The 21,712-nt window shown below is 41.2% G+C and overlaps 1 protein-coding gene and 1 long non-coding RNA gene across 4 annotated transcripts in view; one reads left to right on the top strand and one right to left on the bottom strand.

Annotated features, from left to right (window-relative positions):
• LOC132538615 (uncharacterized) overlaps positions 1 to 21,712 on the top strand; it is a 720,469-nt gene that overhangs the window by 111,961 nt on the left and 586,796 nt on the right. The gene's annotated exons all lie outside the window — the stretch shown is intronic.
• PTPRQ (protein tyrosine phosphatase receptor type Q) overlaps positions 1 to 21,712 on the bottom strand; it is a 257,933-nt gene that overhangs the window by 69,281 nt on the left and 166,940 nt on the right. For both annotated transcript variants that reach the window (XM_060191363.1, XM_060191364.1), the window contains exons 30-33: positions 19,094 to 19,160; positions 10,035 to 10,193; positions 7,788 to 8,010; positions 5,926 to 5,999 (exon numbers count right to left, since the gene is read on the bottom strand). In XM_060191363.1, coding sequence (XP_060047346.1) covers positions 5,926 to 5,999; positions 7,788 to 8,010; positions 10,035 to 10,193; positions 19,094 to 19,160 — 523 coding nt within the window. The remainder of the gene's footprint in view (positions 1 to 5,925; positions 6,000 to 7,787; positions 8,011 to 10,034; positions 10,194 to 19,093; positions 19,161 to 21,712) is intronic.

Genomic DNA, 21,712 nt, shown 5'->3' with positions numbered 1-21,712 from the left:
TTCTGTGGCAGACATGTGTTCAGTTCCTTCTGCTTCTCTGGCCCCGCCCCCTGCTTCCCCTGAGGCTTCCGGTTCTCTAGCCCCTCCTCCTACTGCCCCGGTTTTGGCTTCCCCTGAGGCTTCTGATTCTCTGACCCCACCCCCTGCTGATACGTCATCATTAAGAGACCTAGTGGCTGAGGTACGGGAGTTAAAGGCAGCATTTAAGGACTTTAAACCATGTGCAGTCCACCCCAAGAGCTCTGTCCCCATAGATATGTGTGCAGTTTCCCCTGTGGCCACTACAGCAGTTTCCACGGCACCTTCTACTTCTGTAGCTCCCTCTCCCGCGCCATCGGACCAAATCCACACCTTCCTGGTAAACGTGGCCCCTTCTAAACAAAACCCTCAGCCGTGGCAGCCATACTCCTCTAAAGACCTAAGAGCACTCAGGCAAGTGGTCTGGGAGGTGGCACAGTGATAAGGCTTTGGACTCCCAAGCATGAGATCCCAAGTTCGATCCCTGGCTGCATGTGTACCAGAAAGATATCTGGTTCTTTCTCTTTCTTCCTCTCTTTATCATAAATAAATAAACTAAAATGTTGAAAAAAGGAATTATAGGACCTATTGTGAGCAGAAGAAGTAAAACAAACTAGGGTCCTACAACTAAGGGTAGACAGGTAAGGAAGGGGGAATGTATCTATTGTATGAAGAGGTGGGATCATATCTTAAGTCTAAGGGAAGCAGTCAGTGGATGTGATGTCCAGGGGAACAGCCATTTGTCATTGGGGATAGTAAAGGATGTCTGTGGCATGGGTGATGTTATAAAGGGAAACATCTTTAAATTGTTGGCTGACAAAGTCATGGCTTATGGTGACAAGACAAGATACACCAGTTAAGTGTACAAGAATATGTGAATGTTGTTAATTCACATAGGTTGGATATGGAGGAACTTCTTACAGTTTAATACCTTACCATATGAACAGATGACTTCTCATATGAAGGCTTGATAGTTGTAATCACTTACTTGTGAAAAAAAATAAAACTTGTAACAAGTTAGAGGTTTACTATAATTGACTTTGGACTATAAGCAGACTCAGGTTACTTAGAGAGTTAACGCATGTTAGTGACAATGGTTTTAACATTTAGAGTACTCTGAGCAGATGGGTCATACAAAAATTTTTGGTCATTCAACACACTCACAAAACACAACTGGCCATTCATAACATAAGACATTCAGGGAAGGGGTAGGAGAGAGGGCTCTGTGAGCCAACTTTTGTAGGTTCTACCATGTCATATTATGGATCCTGGGATGTATCCTGCATCTAGTCCTCTTGTATTTCTTGTTCTTCAGGGATAACAGTGCCATCATGAGGGTATTGTCGGACATGGCGGGCAGGAACCCAGACAGGTTTAGAGTAATTATGAGGGAAAATGCATGAAAAGCCTCTTCCCATGGTCAATAGAGGGTCAGGCCCTTTCCAAATTTTATCGAGTGGGTCTCTCCATTTGATCTTAATAGATGGGAGAGTAGATGGTGTTTGCCAGTGAAGAATAATAGGAGGTAAGTCCGAGTTATTATAAATATTAAAGAGATTTAACGTAGTTAAGGCTTTTGCTAGCTGGATATTGGGGGGGTACATTCCTCCTTTATCTTTATTTAATTGAGCCTTAAGTGTTTGATGGGCCCTCTCGACAATACCTTGTCCCTGTGAATTATAGGGAATGCCTATGGTATGAGTAATGTTCCAGAGGGAACAAAAATCTTTAAATTGTACCCCCTCTCTCTTCTCCGTGGCCCGCGCACAACAACAGCTTCATGAGTGGTGAAGCAGGGCTGCAGCTGTCTCTCTGTCTTCCTCTCTATCTCCCCCCTCATCTCAATTTTTGGCTGTCTCAATCCCATAAATAAATAAAGATAATAAAAAAGCATTTCCTATCCACCCATTCATTTATATGATATAATTTCCCAATTAGCTTATGAAGTACACACTATTATTCTCATCTTAAATGTAAATTTTTTTTTAATTTTAAAGTTTTTAATCTTTATTTATTTATGGGATAGAGACAGCCAGAAATTGAGAGAGTAGGAAAAGATAGAGAGGGAGAAAGACAGAGACACACCTGCAGCCCTGCTTCAACACTCACAAAAGTTTCCCCCTACAGGTGGGGACTAGGGGCTTAAACCCGGGTCCTTGTGCACTGTAACATGTGGGCTTAACCTGGTGTGCCACCACCCAGCCTGGAAGTAAGATATCTGCAGTTAATGTGTTAAGTAACTTGCTCAAGGTCCTTGAATTCCACATGTACCCAAACTGCTTGAAACACTTCTGTCAGACTGTAAAGTGTGTGAGGTTCACAATCACATTACCACCTCATTAACCCTGCTCCCTGTCCCTCTGGATTTTTTATTTTTATTTTTATTGCCTTCAGGGTTATAGTTAGGGCTCAGTGCTGGCACTATGAATCCACTGCCCCCAGCAGCCTTTATTTTTTATTCCTATTTTTTTATTTGCTAGGACAGAGAGAAACTGAGAGGGGAGGGAAGAGATGGGGAGAGGGAGGGAGGGATGGAGAGAGGGAGGGAGGGGGAGAGAGAGAGAGAGAGAGAACTACAGACCTGCTTCACCACTTGTGAAGCATCCCCCCCACAGGTGGGGAGCAGGGGCTTGAACTTGGGTCCTTGTGTTTAGTACTATGTGTGCCACTGTCTGGTCCCCCTCCTCTGGCTTTTTTGGGGCAAGCTATCCATTCACTGCAAAAAATACACTGTGGTTCTTTCTTTATTTTTCTTTCTTTATTTTTTCTTTCTTTTTTTTTTTTTTTTTGACTCCAGGGTTTTTGCTGGGGCTCAGTTCCTGCACTACAAATTCACTGCTCCTGGAGGCCATTTCTTCCCATTTCATTGCCATTGATGTTGTTGGATAGGACAGAGAGAAATCAAGAGAGGAGGGGAAGACAGAGAGGGGGAGAGAAAGATAGATACCTGCAGACCTGCTTTACCACTTGTGAAGCGACTCCCCTGCAGGTGGGGAGCCGGGGGCTGCAGTCGGGATCCTTATGCTGGTCCTTGTGCTTTGTACCCCGTGGGCTTAACCCGCTGCACTACAGCCTGGCCCCCTTGTGGTTATTTCTGTCTGTAAGTGAGCAAGGTGGAACCTTTCATTGTTATAGTAATTCCACAAGAAATGTTATGACCAAAGAAAAATTGATGGCAGAGTGCCTTTCTCTTGGGGGGGGTCTAAGGTTTCATCTTGCTCAGCTTTAATGAAGTCCTTGGAAGTGTGAAAAGGGGTATCTGGTTTTCAAACACAGGAACCCTCAAATAATTCAATCCTATAATCAAAACATCATCGATAAGCAGTTTTCATACACTCATGTCTCTCGTGGTTATTAAAGGAAAAAAGTTCACAAGGGAATCTGTTGAACTCTGTCACTATAAATGCTAATGTTCAATCTTGAGTAAAAACAAAAACAACGGGGCCAGGTGGTGGCGGACCTGGTTGAATGCACATAATACAAAGTGCAAGAACCTGGGGGGGGGTCGGGCAGTAGGGCAGCGGGTTAGGCACTTCAAGGACCTGCGTAAGGATCTGATTCAAGCCTCCAGCTCCCCACCTGGGGAGGGGTCACTTCACAGGTGGTGAAGCAGGTCTGCAGGTGTCTGTCTTTCTCTCCCTCTCTCTGTCTTCCCGTCCTCTCTCCATTTCTCTCTGTCCTATCCAACAACAACAATGACAACAATAACAATAACAACAAGAAGGGCAACAAAATGGGAAAAGGGCTTTCAGGAGCAGTGGATTCATGCTGCAGGCACCAAGCCCTAGTGATAAACTCAGAGGCAAAAAAAAAAAAGTGCAAGAACCTGGGTTCAAGCCCCCAATCCCCACTGATGGGGAGAAGCTTCACAAGTGGTAAAGCAGAGCAGCAGGTCTTTCTCTCTTCCCCTTCCCTCTCAATTTCTATCTCTATACAATAAATAAATAATATATAAAAATCAAATAAGTATGTGATTCTTTACGATTAAAACAGTGGCATTCTACTTGTGTCCTCACCAAAAACATTCCGTAAGTGCAAAATTTTCCTTCCACTCAACTCATTCTTGTCCAGCAAAGACCTGTCTGCCTGTGACCTTAGTCACTAGCACTCCAGTTAGCAACCTTTCTCTAGACTTCAGTGTTCGCTACTCTACTTCAGTGATTATTTTGGCCTTTATCTTAGTTCCCAAATGTCCCCGAGATGTGTAACTACTGTGCAAATGCTCTGTCTTTATTAATAAAAATAAAAAAAGAACAAAAACAAAGTCTGTGTCCATTTCTTTTTTTAAATTTTTTTAGTTTTTAATATTTATTTATTTCCTTTTTGTTGCTTTTGCTTTTATTGTTGTTGTAGTTATTATTGTTGTTATTGATGGCGTTGTTGTTGGATAGGACAGAGAGAAATGGAGAGAGGAGGGGAAGACAGAGAGGGGGAGAGACAGACACCTGCAGTCCTGCTTCACTGCCTGTGAAGCGACTCCCCTGCAGGAGGGGAGCTAGGGGGCTCAAACCGGGATCCTTAAGCTGGTTCTTGCGCTTTGCACCACATGTGCTTAACCGGCTGCACCACTGCTGGACTCTCGTCTGTGTCCATTTCTTACTAGCACAGCTTTAACCTGGCCACACCACACTTGGGGGGGGGGTTTCCATGAAGTTCTATCTTCCTGCTTTATTCTGGAATTAATGGCTATATTCTTGTACTTCTATGAGAGTGTAAACTTAATGGCTGTACCATAGTGACCTGAGAATGGGACCTTCCACAGAAAGGAAGAGAGTTGTGCGAGGATAGCTTTCCCCCAAGATAATTGTTTGAGACTGCCAACAGCTAAGATGTTGGGTGGGGCCCAGTAGTGGCCAGAGAAAGCTGGTAGAGTCCCAGGTCTCCTCTGTCCCTAACTCCATAGCCACAGACGCTTGACTTTCTCTTTTTGTGTCTCTCCCCCCCCCACCCCATATATTTGTTACTCTCAACATCTCAACTTCATCCAGATTTTGAATGGATAATACATCCCACTTTTTTCTTCATTGATTGAGGTAACAGTAGTTTTTTTCCATGTCTACCCCAAAATAAACTGTCACCCAACACTTAAGTGCTCAATTTCTCCCCAGCAAATTCTATCTGTTTTGCGGCTGAATCTAAGGCTCAATTTAGGAATGGGATAGGAACATCATTTTTTAAAGAAATACACGTCCCATGTTTTCTTTTATTATTATAGTTTTCTTTTTAAAAATATTTTTTAGTATTTATTTATTCCCTTTTGTTGCCCTTGTTGTTTTATTGTTGTTGTTATTGATGTCATCATTGTTGGATAGGACAGAGAGAAATGGAGAGAGGAGGGGAAGACAGAGAGGGGGAGAGAAAGACAGACACCTGCGGACCTGCTTCACTGCTTGTGAAGCGACTCCCCTGCGGGTGGAGAGCTGGGGGCTCGAACTGGGACCCTTAAACTGGTCCTTGCGCTTTGTGCCATGTGTGCTTAACCTGCTGTGCTACCGCCCTGTCCTTCTCCCATAAGTCCCATCTTTCTCGACAAAATACCCTGTAAACTAATTTGAACTTGAAAACAGTTGTGGATGAATCCATTTTCTTTGTGCTTTTTTTTTTTTTTATTTATTTAGCTGGGTCTCAAATATATATAATCACAGGATTCTCAGCTCAAATTGTTTGTTCAGATAGAGAGAGGGAAGGAGGAGGAAGGGAGAGGAGAGAGAGAGAGAGAGAGATAGAGAGATATCATGATACTGGATCTTCTCCAGATGCCACTGCGTCTCTATGTGGTATCTGGGCTCAAACCTGGGCCATGAGAGACGGCCAGATACAAACCCCACATGGTGAGCAGTAGGCCCTGCAGTTACGTGTGTTACAACTGTGATGATAAAAAGATGAGACTACGAAAGCATGTCTTACCTAGAGTCTTCACAGGGTCAGAATAATCAGAGTCCGTAAACTGTCCCATGATGTTTGTGGCTCTAAATTTAAATCTATAAAATAAAAGTTAAAAAAAATTAACAACAGTGTGCCATGAATTTGTCCATGAATGCTTTCATAAACATTTACAAAATCTATGCTATGATTCTAGAGAAAATAATTTTACAGTTATAAATTTGGAACCCAAATACCCTCAGGAAAGTTATCTTCCTGTGAGATGTGTAGTGATCCTGGAGTGGTTCAGGTCTGGAGAGACACAGGAAGGAGCCAGCAGCAGGCCAGGCAGCTGAAGCAGGCCACCTCCCTCCTTGACTATGTGGGTGGGTGAAATAACTTAAGGTCTCTGTGCAAGGATGCTGCTCACTTATACACACACTAGTTTTTTCCCCTATTTTACTTGGTAGGACAGAGAGAAATTGAGAGGGGAGGGGAATTAAGGAGAGAGAGAGAGAGAAGAGAGAAGAGAGAGAGAGAGACACCAGAGCTCTACCCCACTAGGGAAAGAGGGGAACAGGGTAGGGGTATGGATCCACCTACCAATGCCCATTTCCAGCAAAGAAGCAGTTACAGAAGCCAGACCTTCCACCTTCTGCATCCAAAAAACTGTCTTGATCCATATTCCCAGTGGGTAAGAAGCAATGAAAGGTAGAGAAGAAGAGGAGGGCTCCATCAGCACCCAGAGAGAGGGGGAGGAGGAAAAAGGGAGGAACATCTGGATGTAGTAATAGGATCATGAGTGACTTGGAGGGGAAGAGAGGACTGGACCTGGAAGAGAAAGGGGGTAATTTTCAGGTCCTGGAACATGATGGCAGAGGAGGACCTAGTGGGGGTTGTATTATTATGTGGAAAACTGTAAAATGCTATTCATGTACAAACCATTGCATTTGACTATCTACTGTAAACCATTAATTCCCCAATAAATAATTTTTTAAAATTTTATTTATTTCTTCTTTTCTGTTGCCCTTGGTGTTTTGTTGTTGTAGTTATTATCATTATTCATGATGTTTTTGTTGTTGGATAGAACAGAGAGAAATGAAGAGAGGAGGGAAAGAGAGAGGGGGAGAGAAAGATAGTCACCTGCAGACCTGCTTCACCTCCTGTGGAGCCACTCCCCTGCAGGTAAGGAGCTGGGGCTCGAACCGGGATTCTCACGCTGGTCTTTGCGCTTTGTGCCACGTGCACTTAACCCACTGCGCCACTGCCCGACTCCCAAATAAAATTTTTAAAAGGGGCAATTGTGTACAAATGTAGACAGATAGTTCAGAGATGATAGTTAACCCATGTCTGCAGCCTTGGGAGAACTCCTGTGGTTTGTCATGGAGGGATTGGGGATTCAGAACTCTGGTGGCGGGAATGGTGTGGAATTATACCCGCCTTGACATGTAATTTTGTAAATAATATTAAATCACTAATAAAAGAATTCATCTCTCTTTAAAAAAAAAAAAAGAAAGGGAGAGAGAAAGATTGACACCTGCAGCCCTGCTGGCTGCTTGTGAAGCATCCCCCCTCCAGGTGGGGAGCAGGGGCTTGAACCTGGGTCCTTTCACGTTGTAACATGTGCACTCAGCCTGGTTCACCTTTTCTCTTCTGTTTTGTAGGCAGAAATATTTTATTGTACTTAATCGTAATTCATAGGTTTTCCTGCCTACTCTAAGATCTTTAGGATTAGGAAATGGTGGTGGGGGGGATATCTTGACACTCTGCAGCTGAAAGAGGAAATCAGGATTCAAGGTGGATGCCTGGTCCTATCTGGAAAGATGGGAGGGTGGGCAGAGGAGGGGTGAAGATGGTCGATCACTTTCCTTGACATCACAGCACACAGCAGATGGAACTATACTTACAGATACTGTCTTTTCGGCTTCAGAGGCCCATTGCAAAGTTTGTCTTCATTGCCAGGAATCATGCACGCATGGTCAGCCCCTATGATGTACATCTCTTCGTTTCTGCTAAACCTAGCCTTGCCTTCTATGCACGGGGGGTTAGGGAAGCCTTCATTTGTAAAATAGGGCTTTGGTTTATTAAAATAGGCATCGTACCACTTTGTTACATTTCCATCATGTTGACCTGTGTCCAGAAAAAGATAACATGAATTTCAAGTTAATATACACATGCATTTTCTCATTTGAAGGGTGACTTTCTATAAAACATACAATACCTGTGACTCTAGAAACCACCATTCAGCTGGTCTACCTGGATACATAGAGAATCCTAACCATCCCTAAGGTACACAGACCATCAGGCACTGTGGTGAGGGCTGACTTCTCTGGGGGGACAATGGCTAGGTTCACGGTAACTGTCTTTCTCAGACTGCTGAAGAAGTTAACAGGAATCCATCTTGGCAAAGCAAACACAACCTGGCTAGTAAATGAAAAAAAAAAAAAATCACAAGTGTGTTTTTCTTCTTCCAAATGTTTTTATTGAGTTGAAGAGAGTGTAATGTTTATGCAAAGATCTTCATGCTTGAGGCTCTGAGATCCCAGGTTCAACCCCCAGCACTATCATAAGTTAGATAGTGAACAGGGCTCTGGTCTTTCTGTGTTTCTCTTTCTTTCTTTCTTTCTTTCTTTCTTTCTTTCTTTCTTTCTTTCCTTTCCTTCTTTCTTTTTCTCTTTCTTTCATTTTTAAACATTTTATTTATTCACTAGATAGAGGCAGAGAGAAATTGAGAGGGGAGGGAGATAGGGATAAAGACACCTGCAGCCCTGCTTCACTTGTGAAGCTTCCCCCTTGCAGGTGGGGACCAGGGGCTTGAACCAGGGTCTTTGTGCACTGTAACTTGTGTGCTCAACCAGGTGTGCTACCACTTGCCCCTATTTCTTTCTCTCTCATTAAAATAAATTAAATATAATATTTTTAATGTTTTATTGAATTATACTTGACATACACCACTGTGTAAAGTTAAGGTGTACAATATGTTAATTTGATACACTCATGTACTATGATATCCACTGTAGTTATAGAACAGAAAAATTGACAGGGGGAGGGGAGACAGAGGGAGAGAGAGACAGAGAGAACCCTGCGGCACTACTACACTGCGTATACAGCTTCCCCCTGCAGGTGGGGACTGGGGGCTTGAACTGAGGACTTGCACATGGTAACTCCCGTGCTCAACTGGGTGTGTCACCACCCGCCCCCGGTTAGAAGATTTCTATAGCAATACATCCATTTCTCTTAGGGACTGGAGTAATCAAGCTTTACTTCCTGAAAGTGTGATTACAACACAACACTGTTGCCTAGCTTCACAATATTGTGTGAGAGATGTCTAGGACTTATTGCCTAGCTGGAAGTTTGTCCTCTGAAATAATATCTTCCCTATTGCTTGCACACTCCCTTCCCTGTTACCAACCATTTTGCTCTGCTTTTACAAGTTCAGCTTTTAAAATTCCATCTGCTAATAATAGGAAATAGTGTGCGTGTCTCTGCGACTGACATAAGTTAGCATAACATCCCACGTCTCATTAATGTTGCAGTGAATGGTAGGTGTCAGGCATTCTGTCTTATGTTTGAAGAGTGTATGTGTATGTGTGTGTGCGCACATATCTATCCTCATAACATACATGCTTTATTCATTCACCTGCTGACATCTTCTTCTTCTTCTAGAAGAAGAAGACCTGCTGACATGATGTGTGCTTTCTATATTTTGACTATTATGAACACTACTGCAGTAAACATGGAAATGCATATATCTCAGGGACTAGGTGGTGGCGCACCTGGTTGAGAACACATTACAATGTGCAAGAACCCGGGTTCAAGCCCCCCGGTCCCCACCCACAGGGGGAAATCTTCACGAGTGGTGAAGCAGGGCTGCAGTTGTCTCTCTGCCTCTTTCCCCCCTCCCTCCCCAGCTCCTCTCAATTGCTGGTGTCTCTATCCAATAAATAAAGATATTTTTATCTATGCCTATTTCTTAGTTTGGGAACATATTTTAGGCATTAAGAAAACAGTATAACTAATGATATTGGCAATCTATTAAGTTCAAGAATTCTGTGAAAGTTGGTGACTTTATATTGCTGATCTGAGCCCAGCTATCAGTCACATGCAGCAGTTCACAGTCTGTTTTAAGAGGAGAAGCTGACATCTGCTAATACCTCCTGCTTCTGCTACCAGCACTTGCACGGTTTTGATTGGTCCGTGATCGTCACTGTAGTAGCAGATGGGCATTCTGATTGTAATTGTGGTGGAGGTTACAAGCAGCTTTCCGGTAGCATCATAAATAGGGATGGGCTTGGTTTTGGGTCGTGCTGGAGCTATCGACAAAGAAGAAAACATTTTTAAAGGTTTAGAAGTGGTTATTTTTGTTTGTTTGTTTCAGAAAGCAGAAAAACAACTTGAAAAATTGTTATTGTATACCAGTAATGCACAGATAATATAGTGAGGAACATAAACAGCCAATGAAGCAGAGTTTTGTTCAGCAGATATTGAGCAGTTATTAACTCCTGTTGGTATAATGATGTAGTTGAGATTTGCCTGGGGTAATGAGATACAGGTGTGATTTTCAGACACCTGATTCTCTCTCACATATTACAAAAACCAAGAAACGCCTTACTGAATGGGAGACCTTTAGATGCCATACATGAGACAAATTCAGCAGCACAAAAAAAAAAAAAAAGAAAAAAGAAAGAAAAGAAACAAATAAACAAACAAGTGACCTCATCCAAAAGTGGGGAGAGAATATGAACAGAATAGTCACCAACAGATGTATGAAAAAAAAATGCTCAAAGTCATTGATGGTCAGAGAAATGCAAATCAAGACAACAATGAGATACCACTTCACTCCTGTGAGAATGTCATACATCAGAAAAGGTAGCAGCAACAAATGCTGGAAAGGTTGTGGGGACAAAGGAACCCTCCTGCACTGCTGGTGGTAATGTAAATTGGTCCAACCCCTGTGGAGAGCAGTCTGGAGAACTCTTCAGAAGGCTAGAAGAGGACCTACCCTATGACCCTGCTATTCCTCTCTTGGGGATAGATCCCAAGGAGTCAAACACACCCATCCAAAAAGATCTGTGTGCACTGGTGTTCATAGCAGCACATTTAAAATAGCCAAAAAAGGGAAGCAACTCAAGTGTCCAACAACAGATGAGTGGCTGAGCAAGTTGTGGTATATATACACCATGGAATACTGCTCAGTTATTAAGAATGGTGATTTTATCTTTTTTACCTCCTCTTGGATGGAGTTTGAAGAAATCATGCAAAGTGAGATCAACTGGAAAGAAAAGGATGAATATGGCATGATCCCACTCATGGACAGAAACTGAGAAATAAGAACAGAAGGGGAAATACAAAGAAGACCTTGGACTAGGTTTGGTGTATTTCACCAAAATAAAAGACCCTGGAGATTCTGAAGGGTGCATGATGGTGGAGGAAGACCCAGGCTGGGGGTGAGAGTGTTTTTGTAGAAAATTAAGAAATTTTAACCATGTATTAACAACTGTATTTACTGTAAACCATTAACCTCTCCCATTAGATAAGTAGCTTTGCTTCTTTCATTTCATAGAAAGCTGAATTAGCTGTCGAAGCATCAGGAAGTTCCTTAATTGGATTTCAATTTCCACATTATTAAATCTTTTTCTTTTTCCCTCCAGGGTTATCACTGGAGCTTGGTGCCTGCACTATGAATCCACTGCTCCTGTAGGTAATTTTTCCCCACTTTTGTTACCCTTGTTGTTGTCATTAGTGTCATTGTTGATATTGCTGTTGTTGGATAGGACAGAGAGAAATCGAGAGAGGAGGGGAAGACAGATAGACACCTGTGGACCTGCTTCACCGCTTGTGAAGCAACCCCCTGCAGGTGGGGAGCTGGGGGCTCAAACCAGGATCTTTATGCTGGTCCTGTGCTTTGAATCATGTGCACTTAACTTGCTGTGCTGCCACCCCACCCCCTATTAAATCATTTTTCAGGAACTCAGTAACTCCATACATTTGGCATGGTGATTTCGCCTTATCGATGATTTTGCTACATAGCTTTAGTAGTGAAGATAAATCAAGATCTGAATCCAACCTTTTTGATTTGGTCCTTTTGGTAGTTTATACTGTCGAGATGTTAACACAGTGATGATTTTCATATGTAGAGCTTTGCTGGGGAAAGTACTGTTTAAAGTATAAAATGACACACAGGGATCTAGACGACATCATAGGTGTGATACCTGTGAAAGGAGGAGCAGGGGGAACTATTGGGCAAGGAGTCTTGGGTTTCGGAAACTTCTGAAAAGCTCTCAGCAGGGTTACTGGGGGACAGAAGAGATTTCCAGAAATGTGTAAGCTGGAGTCTTCAGCCCATTTGATAATTACCTATCAAATGGACCTTCAATGCAACTGTCAGTTCAATGGTATTACATACCACTAATGAATTCTTATATATTACTAGAGAAAAATTAATTCTTTAAGAATATTCTTTTTTAGGGAGTTGGGCGATAGCGCAGCGGGTTAAGCGCACATGGTGCGAAGCACAAGCAATGGCTTAAGGATCCCGGTTCGAGCCCCGGCTCCCCACCTGCAAGGGAGTCACTTCACTGGCGGTGAAGCAGGTCTGCAGGTGTCTATCTTTCTCTCCCCTTCTCTGTCTTCCCCTCCTCTCTCCATTTCTCTCTGTCCTATCTAACAATGTTGACATCAATAACAACAACAATAATGACTACAATAAGGGCAACAAAAGGGAAAATAAATGAATATAAAAAAATTTAAAAAAGAATATTCTTTTTTCGATTTATGTATTTTCTTATTTATTTATTTATTATTGGATAGAGACAGAGAGAACTTGAGGGAGGAGGAGGAGATAGAGAGAGAAAGAGACACAGAGACACCTGCAGCCCTCATGAAACAGGTGGGGACTAGGGGCTTGGACCCAGGTCCTTGCACACTGTAATGTGAGCAGTTAACCAGGTGCACCACAGCCTGGGCCCCCAAATTAATTTCTTGACATGCCTACCATCACCCCTATCACACTGGTATCTTTTCTAGATAACTGGCTATGAGTCCATCTGCCCTCTTTAAAGGGTGCCAAGTCAGAGCTAACAACCTTTACCTGGGATCATTAAAGCATGTGAAGTGGGGTGTTTCACTAATGTATAATACTTGGCTTCCTGTATAGTCACATGCTTGCCACAAAGTAATAAACAAAAAGGCCCTGGGTATCTTCCTTAGGGAAGTTCCATGGACAGTACTAGGGAAGCACCACGGATGGTGAAGTGGAGATGAACTGTCTCTTCCTCTTTCTACTCTTCTTTAAATAGTACAAGAATGTTAGCTATCAGGTTCAGACAAAAATTACCAAAGTCACAGGCCTCTGGGAATATACCTAAAGTAGACTTCATAGCTTCTTTTCACATGAAGACCCCTAGTTTTATCTGCTTTATTCCTATCTTTGGGTTCCTGCTTATTAAACAATTTGTCCTGTTTAATATCTTACTGCCTATTGCCTTTCAGCCCCCAAGTTGTAGATGCTACCATGATGCCATGCAGACTTCCCTAGGCAGACAAGCTTACTAACATGTCCTGAAAGCTCACCTCTCCAGAGCTCAGCCCCACTGGGGAGACAGAAATGGGCTGGGGGTCCACCTGCCAACACCCATGTCCAGTGGAGAAGCAATTACAGAAGCCAGACCTTCCACCCTCTGCTCCCCATAAAGAATTTTGGTCCATACTCCCAGAGGGATAAAGAATAAGAAAGCTTCCAATGGAGGGGATGGGATATAGAACTCTGGTGGTGGGAACTGTGTGGAACTGTACCCCAGTTATCCTACAATCTTGTTAATCATTATTAAACCACTATTAAAAATTTAAAAAATGAGAATGTATGTTGCAGCAAAGCAAAGAACTCTGGGGGAGAAAGGAAGACAGGAAGTCGGAGGGAGGGTTGCTCTGAGGTCCCGGCACATGATGATGGACTTAATTTGGGAGTGAGGATGTTTTTACAGATACCTATTTTGGTGAGATAAAAAAGTGTACTCATGGACCCACACTTGTACTGTAAACCATTAACTTCCCAATAAAAAAAAGAGAATAAAAAAAAAGAGAGACCTACAGAGGTCACTCAGTGCTGATATTATTCCACAAACCTTAGATTTGTTCCTTCTGCATTGCAATAATATTAAATATCAGTACAATAACTAGCATTTATAAATACTATTGGGAGACTTCTGGAGGTAGAAAGTAGCAGCAGTACAAGAGTAGCAGCAGTTGAGTTTCTCTCCTCTCCCTGATCAACTAGGAATATCAAAGGAGATCACAAGAAAACAGGACTAGAACAACTTGGGAACCCACCAAATCACCAGAGCATCCAGAGACCATAACTGCCTAAACCACCAGTTACCCAGTTGAGAAACTTCTCTAAAGAACAAGGAGTATCAAAGATCACCTAAGACTGCAACAAGACAAGACTGGGACTACTTGGGGAACCCACCAAGTCACTGGTGAGTGAAAACACGTGTGGCTCATGGACAGAGAAGAGCTAAGGATAGATTCCTGGGGCTAAAGCCCTTATACTCCCAAGCAGCTGGGAACAGACCGGCAGTTTGCCAGTTGAGGTGCCACCTCCAATCTGTTTTTACTAACAAAAAGACTGCTGAAGGGAGGAAAGGACTCCTCTAAGACTCACCAGTGCAACTGTGAGTATCCATTTGCTACTGCCCCTTAGAGGCTGAAGCAGCAGGGGGGAGACCCTGTGCTGACATCAAGGTGGGGGGGACAGAGAACTGACCAGGAGATCTAAACCCTGGTGGTCTAGCATTGGGGCTTTATAATGGTAACCTTTGCACATTGTTCTCCTGATTAGAACATAGTGAATAGTTGCCTCAGAACCTACAGACTATAAATGGGACCTGTTTAGAAACTCACAGGGCCCAACAGTACTGCCCGGCTTGGCAGAGAAGCTGAATTGAGCCCAGAGCTTTGGATCCTTGGGGTGTGAGAGTCTCTTTGCATTGCCAATGTATTATCTCTCCACACCCTGCTTTATCTCTTGGTCAGGAGTGAGTGATTAAGCTAAAAAAAAAAACATACTTATAGGTAAAAAGCCCTCAGACTACCATAGCCTACAGGGAAGAAAAAGAACAAAAGAGACTTGAACAGCCACTGTGCTTCATTTCAGGGGTTGAGATAACATTGAAACAACTGTTAATTTCCACAATTGTCAACTCTTTAAGTTCCTTACTTAGACACAAGTCAATACAGGCAAGAGTGATCGGTGGACTGAAAAGTACTGAGAGAGGGACCTCATAACACACTATAATAATGGTTAAACCAAGGAGTAACATTGGAGAAATAAACCAAGACAAAAGTCCAGCTAAAAGCTCTTCAAAGGTAGAAACACAGAAGAATGAGATCAACATCCAAATGCTAATTAAGGAATTAGTCACAGGAGTGAGGGATGAGTTTGAAAGAATTGTCATCAGAAATGCAGAAACAACAGATGAGACTCTGAAAGAAAGAACTAACCCAAGGTAATTAGAGACCTGAAAGCTGACATAGCTGAGCTAAAAGCACAACTATCTGAACAAGCGAATACAGTGTCAGAACAGGGTAACAAAATAGCTGATCTACAGAAAACAGCAGAAGGGAGAGAGAGAATAGAATAAATGAAGCAGAAAACAGAATTATCAATATTGAGGATGAATTAGAGAAAACTAAGAAAGAAGTAAGAGATCTCAAAAAGAGATGAAGAGATACTGAGAACAACAACAGAGACCTATGGGATGACTTCAAAAGAAATAATATAGACATTATAGGCCTTCCAGAGGAAGAAAGAGAAGGAGGGGAAGAAAGCATTTTACAGGACATAATAGATGAGAAATTACCTAGTCTAGACATAAAAGACATAAAGGTCCAAGAATCCCAGAGAGTCCCAAACAGAATTAACCCATACTTAAAGACACCAAGACACATTATATTTAGAATGAAAAGGAATAAGGATAAAGAAAGGATCCTGAAAGCTGCAAGAAAAAAAAACAAAGAGTCACCTACAGAGGAAAACCCATAATATTAGCAGCATATTTCTCCACACAAACACTACCGGCCAGAAGAGAATGGCAAATACCTATTGAGTGCTCAATGAGAAAGGCTTTCATCTAATACTACTGTATTCTGCTAGACTGTCATTCAGATTAGATGGAGGCATAAAAACTATCTCAGACAAGTGTTGGGATATTGTGCAGATGTGGTTGAACATTGGCAGGGCCCACAAACCACTATATTTCCATGTAAGTATTATTTACATATCCCCCACCACATTATCCCCTCAGGGTATTGCTAATTCCCACCAGCTAAAAACTATAGCAACTGCAACTAAAGAAGTTCCCAAAATGGCTTTTTCTTTTCTCCACCCTCTTCCCTAGCCAATTCTGTCCCAACTTGCCACTTCCATTTTTACCCTATAAAACCCACTACTGTTCCTGGTTTTGCCCCTTTTTTCTCTTCTGCATCCCCACCTGGAGAAGGGCTGGCATACACAGTGGGAGGCAGCCGTTTTGCTAGCTCCATGATGGTTTAAAGCCGCTGTGCTCACACCCGACTCTGGGGCTCCCACATCAATAAAAAATTATATTACCACGCCGCCACGAGTTCCTAGATCATCTCTCTCTTTGGCGATGCTAGCCCATCAGACAAGCAACAGTTGAAGGAATCAACTATCACCAAGCTTGCCCTGAAACAAATTCTGAAAGGTCTCCTATAAACAATCTGATCACCATAAATGTGCCATATATCAGAACACTCTAAAAATTAGAATAATGGCATTAAAATATCTTCAATATATGGTATCAGTAAATGTCAATGGCCTGAATTCACCTATTAAAAGACACAGAATGGATCAGAAAACACCACCCAAGCATATGTTCATATCTGATACTATAGACTTTGAAATAAAAATTTTAAAAAGATAGGAATGGACATTACTTAGTGCTCAGAGGATCCATCTATCAAGAGGACTTAATGATTATCAACATTTATGCACCCAATGAGAAGCCATCCAAATACATCAAACATATACTTAAAGATCTACAGCAATATATTAACAGCAACACAATAATAGTAGAGGATTTCAACATCCCATTCTCTCAACTTGATCATCCAGGCAGAAAAATCAATAAAGAAACAAGAGAGCTAAATGAAGAGATAGATAAACTAGAACTATTGGATATTTTTACAGTAAAAAATGGTGATTTTATTGTTTTCAGCCCATCCTGGATGGAGCTTGAAGAAATCAAGTTAAGTGAAATAAATCCAAAAAAGAAGGATGAATATGAGATGATCTCACTCTCAGGCAGAAGTTGAAAAACAAGATCAGAAGAGAAAACACTAAGCAAAACAAGAAATGTTATGCATATACAAACTGTATTCACTGTCAAATGTAAAATATTAATCCCTCAATAAAGAAAAAAAAGAATAAAAAAGAGACTCTGGTGTAGGTGGGTGGGTGGATGGGGAGAGTTCAGGTCTTAGAAGAGGATGGTAGAGGACCTAGTAGTTTATATTGTTATGTGGAAAAATGAGAAATGTTATGCATGTACAAACTATTATATTTACTGTTGACTGTAAAACATTAATCCCCCAGTAAAGAAATAAAAAAATAGTATTGCAAGAAAGTAAACAACCTACTCATCAAAAGGTGAAACTTACAGATTTAGTTTTCAGTGACTGTACTAATAGCTCCAGTTTCTAGGCCAAGTCTTTTGCCCTGCTCTACAACTTGAGAGGCAGACACCACTAATGTCTCCTTTTTTTTACAGGCTCAGAGAGGTTTTGAAACTTGTTCAAAGTCAAGGCTCCTAGCAAAGGATGACAGAGGACCTAGTGGGGGTTGTATTGTTATGTGGAAAACTGAGTAATGTTATGTATGTACAAACTATTGTATTCACTGTCAAATGTAAAACATTAATCCCCCAATAAAGAAAAAAAAAAGAAAGAACTAGAGGATGACACAAAGAAATGGAAGAATATCTCATTCATAGATTGGAAAAATAAATATCACTTATATGGAAAAAACAACAACAAAACAACGTCAGGGCTCAAGGAGCCATCTTGGATTCTATCTGAGCAATGTTGACTATAAGCTCATCCAAGTCTAGACTCATCTCATCTCTATTCCTTCCAGAAGACTGACAAGTTGTTTTGTTGCTTCAGAAAGAGATACATTGAGGAATATCTTACTAACGGGTCATGGGATTCATTAAAAAAGTGTCTTTTGGGGTTTTATTACATTTATTTAAAGAGATGGTACTATTATTTACATGTTTTTAGTAGTAGGAAGAGCTGGTATCCTGAATAGATAAATTGCATAAAATTCCACTTAACACTGTGTGTGTGTGTGTGTGTGTACACGTGTACGCACACTTAGGCAGTGGTAGGTCTCTGAGTCTTAGTTATTTTTTTCTATGAAAAGTATCTATTAGAAAAATGAATAGGTAGATTTACTTTACAGTTAGAATCCTACAGTTGAAACTATGGCAGTTCAGGGGGTTGGGCGGTAGCACAGCAGGTTAAATGCACATGGTGTGAAGTGCCTGGACTGGCTTAAGCATTCTGGTTCAAGCCCCTGGCTCCCCAACCTACAGAGAGGTCGCTTCACAGGCAGTGAAGCAGGTCTGCAGGTGTCTTTCCTCCTCTCTGTCTTCCCCTCCTCTGTCGATTTCCCTCTGTTCTATCCAACAACATCAATAACAACGATAACAATAATAACAACAAGGGTAACAAAATGGGGAAAATGGCCTCCAGGAGCAGTGGGTTTGTAGTGCAGGGACTGAGCCCCAGTGATAACCCTGGAGGCAAAAAAAAAAAAATCTACTCACTGGTAATTTAAACAATGTTTTAAGTAAAATTAGAAACATGAATTCCAGACTATAAATTTGTCGAAAGTTGTGCATTTAGATGAAAGAAATATAAAATAAATAGCAAGTGGAACTGTCTTCATCTGACACAGGCATTTACATCATCATTAAGATATTTTCATTACAACCTTCATAAAGAAACAGAATTTCCTAAGCATCATTTAAAAGCCTGATTATTCCCCTTGTTCTAATACAGACTACTGCATTGTCAGAGAAATCGTAACACATTTTTTTTATATAGAAAAACTGGACACAACTTTTCCAACAACTTATTTGGTGGCTAACCCAAATCTGTGGGCAGGAAGTGAACGTATTGATTTCTATACCTTTAATATCCATGGTTATTCTCATCTGAACCTTTGGTCCTGCACCAGCACTATTGATAGCATAAACCTAAAACAACCAAACAAACAAAAAAACATTTCATTATTTTTTTCCATATCATAGCTTACAGGGATATTTTAACTGATTATATTTTAACTGATTTAAGAAGCTACTTGATAGCTTCTTAAAGAATTCCTATCTTAAAAGTCAGTTGCTTATAGTGAATTTTATGTGTCTTATAAATTCTTTGATGGAAATGGTGCAGGGAGACCACTGACAGTCACATAGTTTGAGAGGATGAAACTTAAGTCTGGAGAACAAAGGCCGAGTGAGACAAGCCGCCTGATCACAGAGGCCAGCACAGAACCATGGCTTCAGTTTGAACCCGGAGGAGTTCAACTAAGGAGGGAACCACTGCACCTACATCCCCTCTCTGTCTATGCGGATATATGTTCCTGCCCTTTGCCAGAGGCGCAGCTCTTGACTTTCTCTAAATTCATATTCAAGATCCCTTTTGGCCCTTCTCAGAGAGGAAACCCTATGCCTCCACCCCCCAGCTTTCCTGTATTAAATCATGGCCCTGAAAGCTGCCCTTCTTCACCCCTGCCCCAAAGTATCTCATGCTATAACCTGCGTAATGTGGCATATACACATAAAGCATCTCTGTTTGTATACTTAGCGGTGATTTACACAAATGGGAATCCTTCCCATTAGTGTTGTGCTTAGACAACTGCACACACGCAATCTCCTTTATCAAGATGATGTCTTTAGCCAATTCCATTCCATTGGATAAGCACAATTCATAGATAATACATTTGCTGGATTTAATTGGCTTTATATATTATGGGCCACTTCTGTATAGTGCAGATATTCTGGAAGTGTTTTGTTACCATTAAAATTCAGCTACACACACACACACACACACACACACACACACACAGACAGACACACATGGCAGACTGATATGATGAGGTGGGTAAATTACCAAGTCTTTAAAATTGATTTGAAAATATCCAAAAGGAATTATTTCCTGAATTATGTACATTTCTGAAAATCAAGTACTTTCCCTTACCCCCGAAAAGAATGCAAGGTTGTGATGTCTGTAACTTTTTATTTCTATCTAGTACAAACACTTCATTAAGGTAGCAAATAAAATTTTGGCAGTGGTTCTTTAACTGAATGTCACAAAGAAGATATTTTCAGTAACTGTTTAATTAAGGCGTTCTGTTGACTCAGAGGCTGCATCTGGTTGCTAAATTACAGAATTCTAAGGAACTTTGAGGTATTCAAGAAGCTTATCATGTATTTGGTGAAAAAAACTTATTTTTACTTAAGTCACAAAGTAGGTGTATTTTATTTCTCGTATTGCCTTTAGTTGCAAAGGTGAAAAATAACACAGCGCTCACTAACTTACCAGAAGTGCTACTATTCATATTTTAAACTTGCAAAAATGCTGTCAAGAAGTTACTATCCCTAACTTTTCAAGTTGAAACACTCAGCCACATCTTTGAGTAAAATGTAGAGAAAACAGAAAAATAGGAAGTTGAGCTGTTTTCTTCAATATGACCCTTTCCTTGAGATATTTTTCACTGTGATTATTCCCCTAATGGTGCGTAGAACAAGAAGTTCAGCATGTCACTTTTTAAAAAGAATAACTTATTTATATTTACTTTGAGTAGAGACAGAGAGATATCAAGAGAGTTGGAGGAGATAAGGAGAGAGACAAAGACAGACACCTGCAGCCCTACGTCCTCACTTGTGAAGCTTCCCCCCCTGCAGGTGAGGCATGTCACTTTTTAATATAAAAAGGAAGGAGTAACCTGCCCATCTCAAGTGGGTGATAACCCTGTTTTAATTATTTACAAAAATCCGGTCAGAACATTAATTATCTGTAGGCGCCTGAAATTTTAGGCCATATTCTATACTGCTTACAAGATGATTTTCAAAATCATAAAATGATAATTGACTTCCAAGTCATGATGGAAAAACAGTGGCAGATACAAATTGTGAGTATGGCTTCCGATTCACACGCACATTTACTTTCCAAAACAGATGGATTCGAGCTGAGATATGAAATGCTACCTGCTCTCACTATTGGCTGTGTGAACTGCATGTCCACCACTCTCAAGCAGTCATTTCTACCACCCTTTCTGCTTTCCTGGGTACACTGGTCACCGTAGAGAAAGAGTTTTCCTTTATTGTGTTATTGTGTTATATATGACTTGTCTGTCTTCATGTTCATCTTCCTTCTCTTTTATTTCATTTGTGGATCCTTGATATTATCTTACAAATTTTTTTCACATCAACATACTTCAATAATACTTGCTGTATTATCATGGGAAGTAGGAGATTTCACTTCTCTCTTTTTAAAAAAAATATTTTCATTTTATTTTAACATATTTATTTATTATTGGATAAAGACAGAGAGATTGATAGGAGAGGGGGAGACAGAGAGACCTGCAGACCTGCTTCACCACTCATAAAGTTTTCCCTCTGCAGGTAGGCAGTGGGGGCTTGAACCCAGGTCCTTGCACACTATAATGTGTGCATGTAACCAGCTGTGTGACCACCTGGCCCCCTCGTTTCTCTATTTTCTACTGACATGTCTTAAACCTCACAAA

Source organism: Erinaceus europaeus, chromosome 5 (genome assembly GCF_950295315.1).
Source record: "Erinaceus europaeus chromosome 5, mEriEur2.1, whole genome shotgun sequence".
Lineage (NCBI taxonomy): Eukaryota > Metazoa > Chordata > Mammalia > Eulipotyphla > Erinaceidae > Erinaceus > Erinaceus europaeus.
The sequence above is the reverse complement of the archived record's forward strand: the minus strand, read 5'-3'. Positions and strand labels throughout refer to the sequence as shown.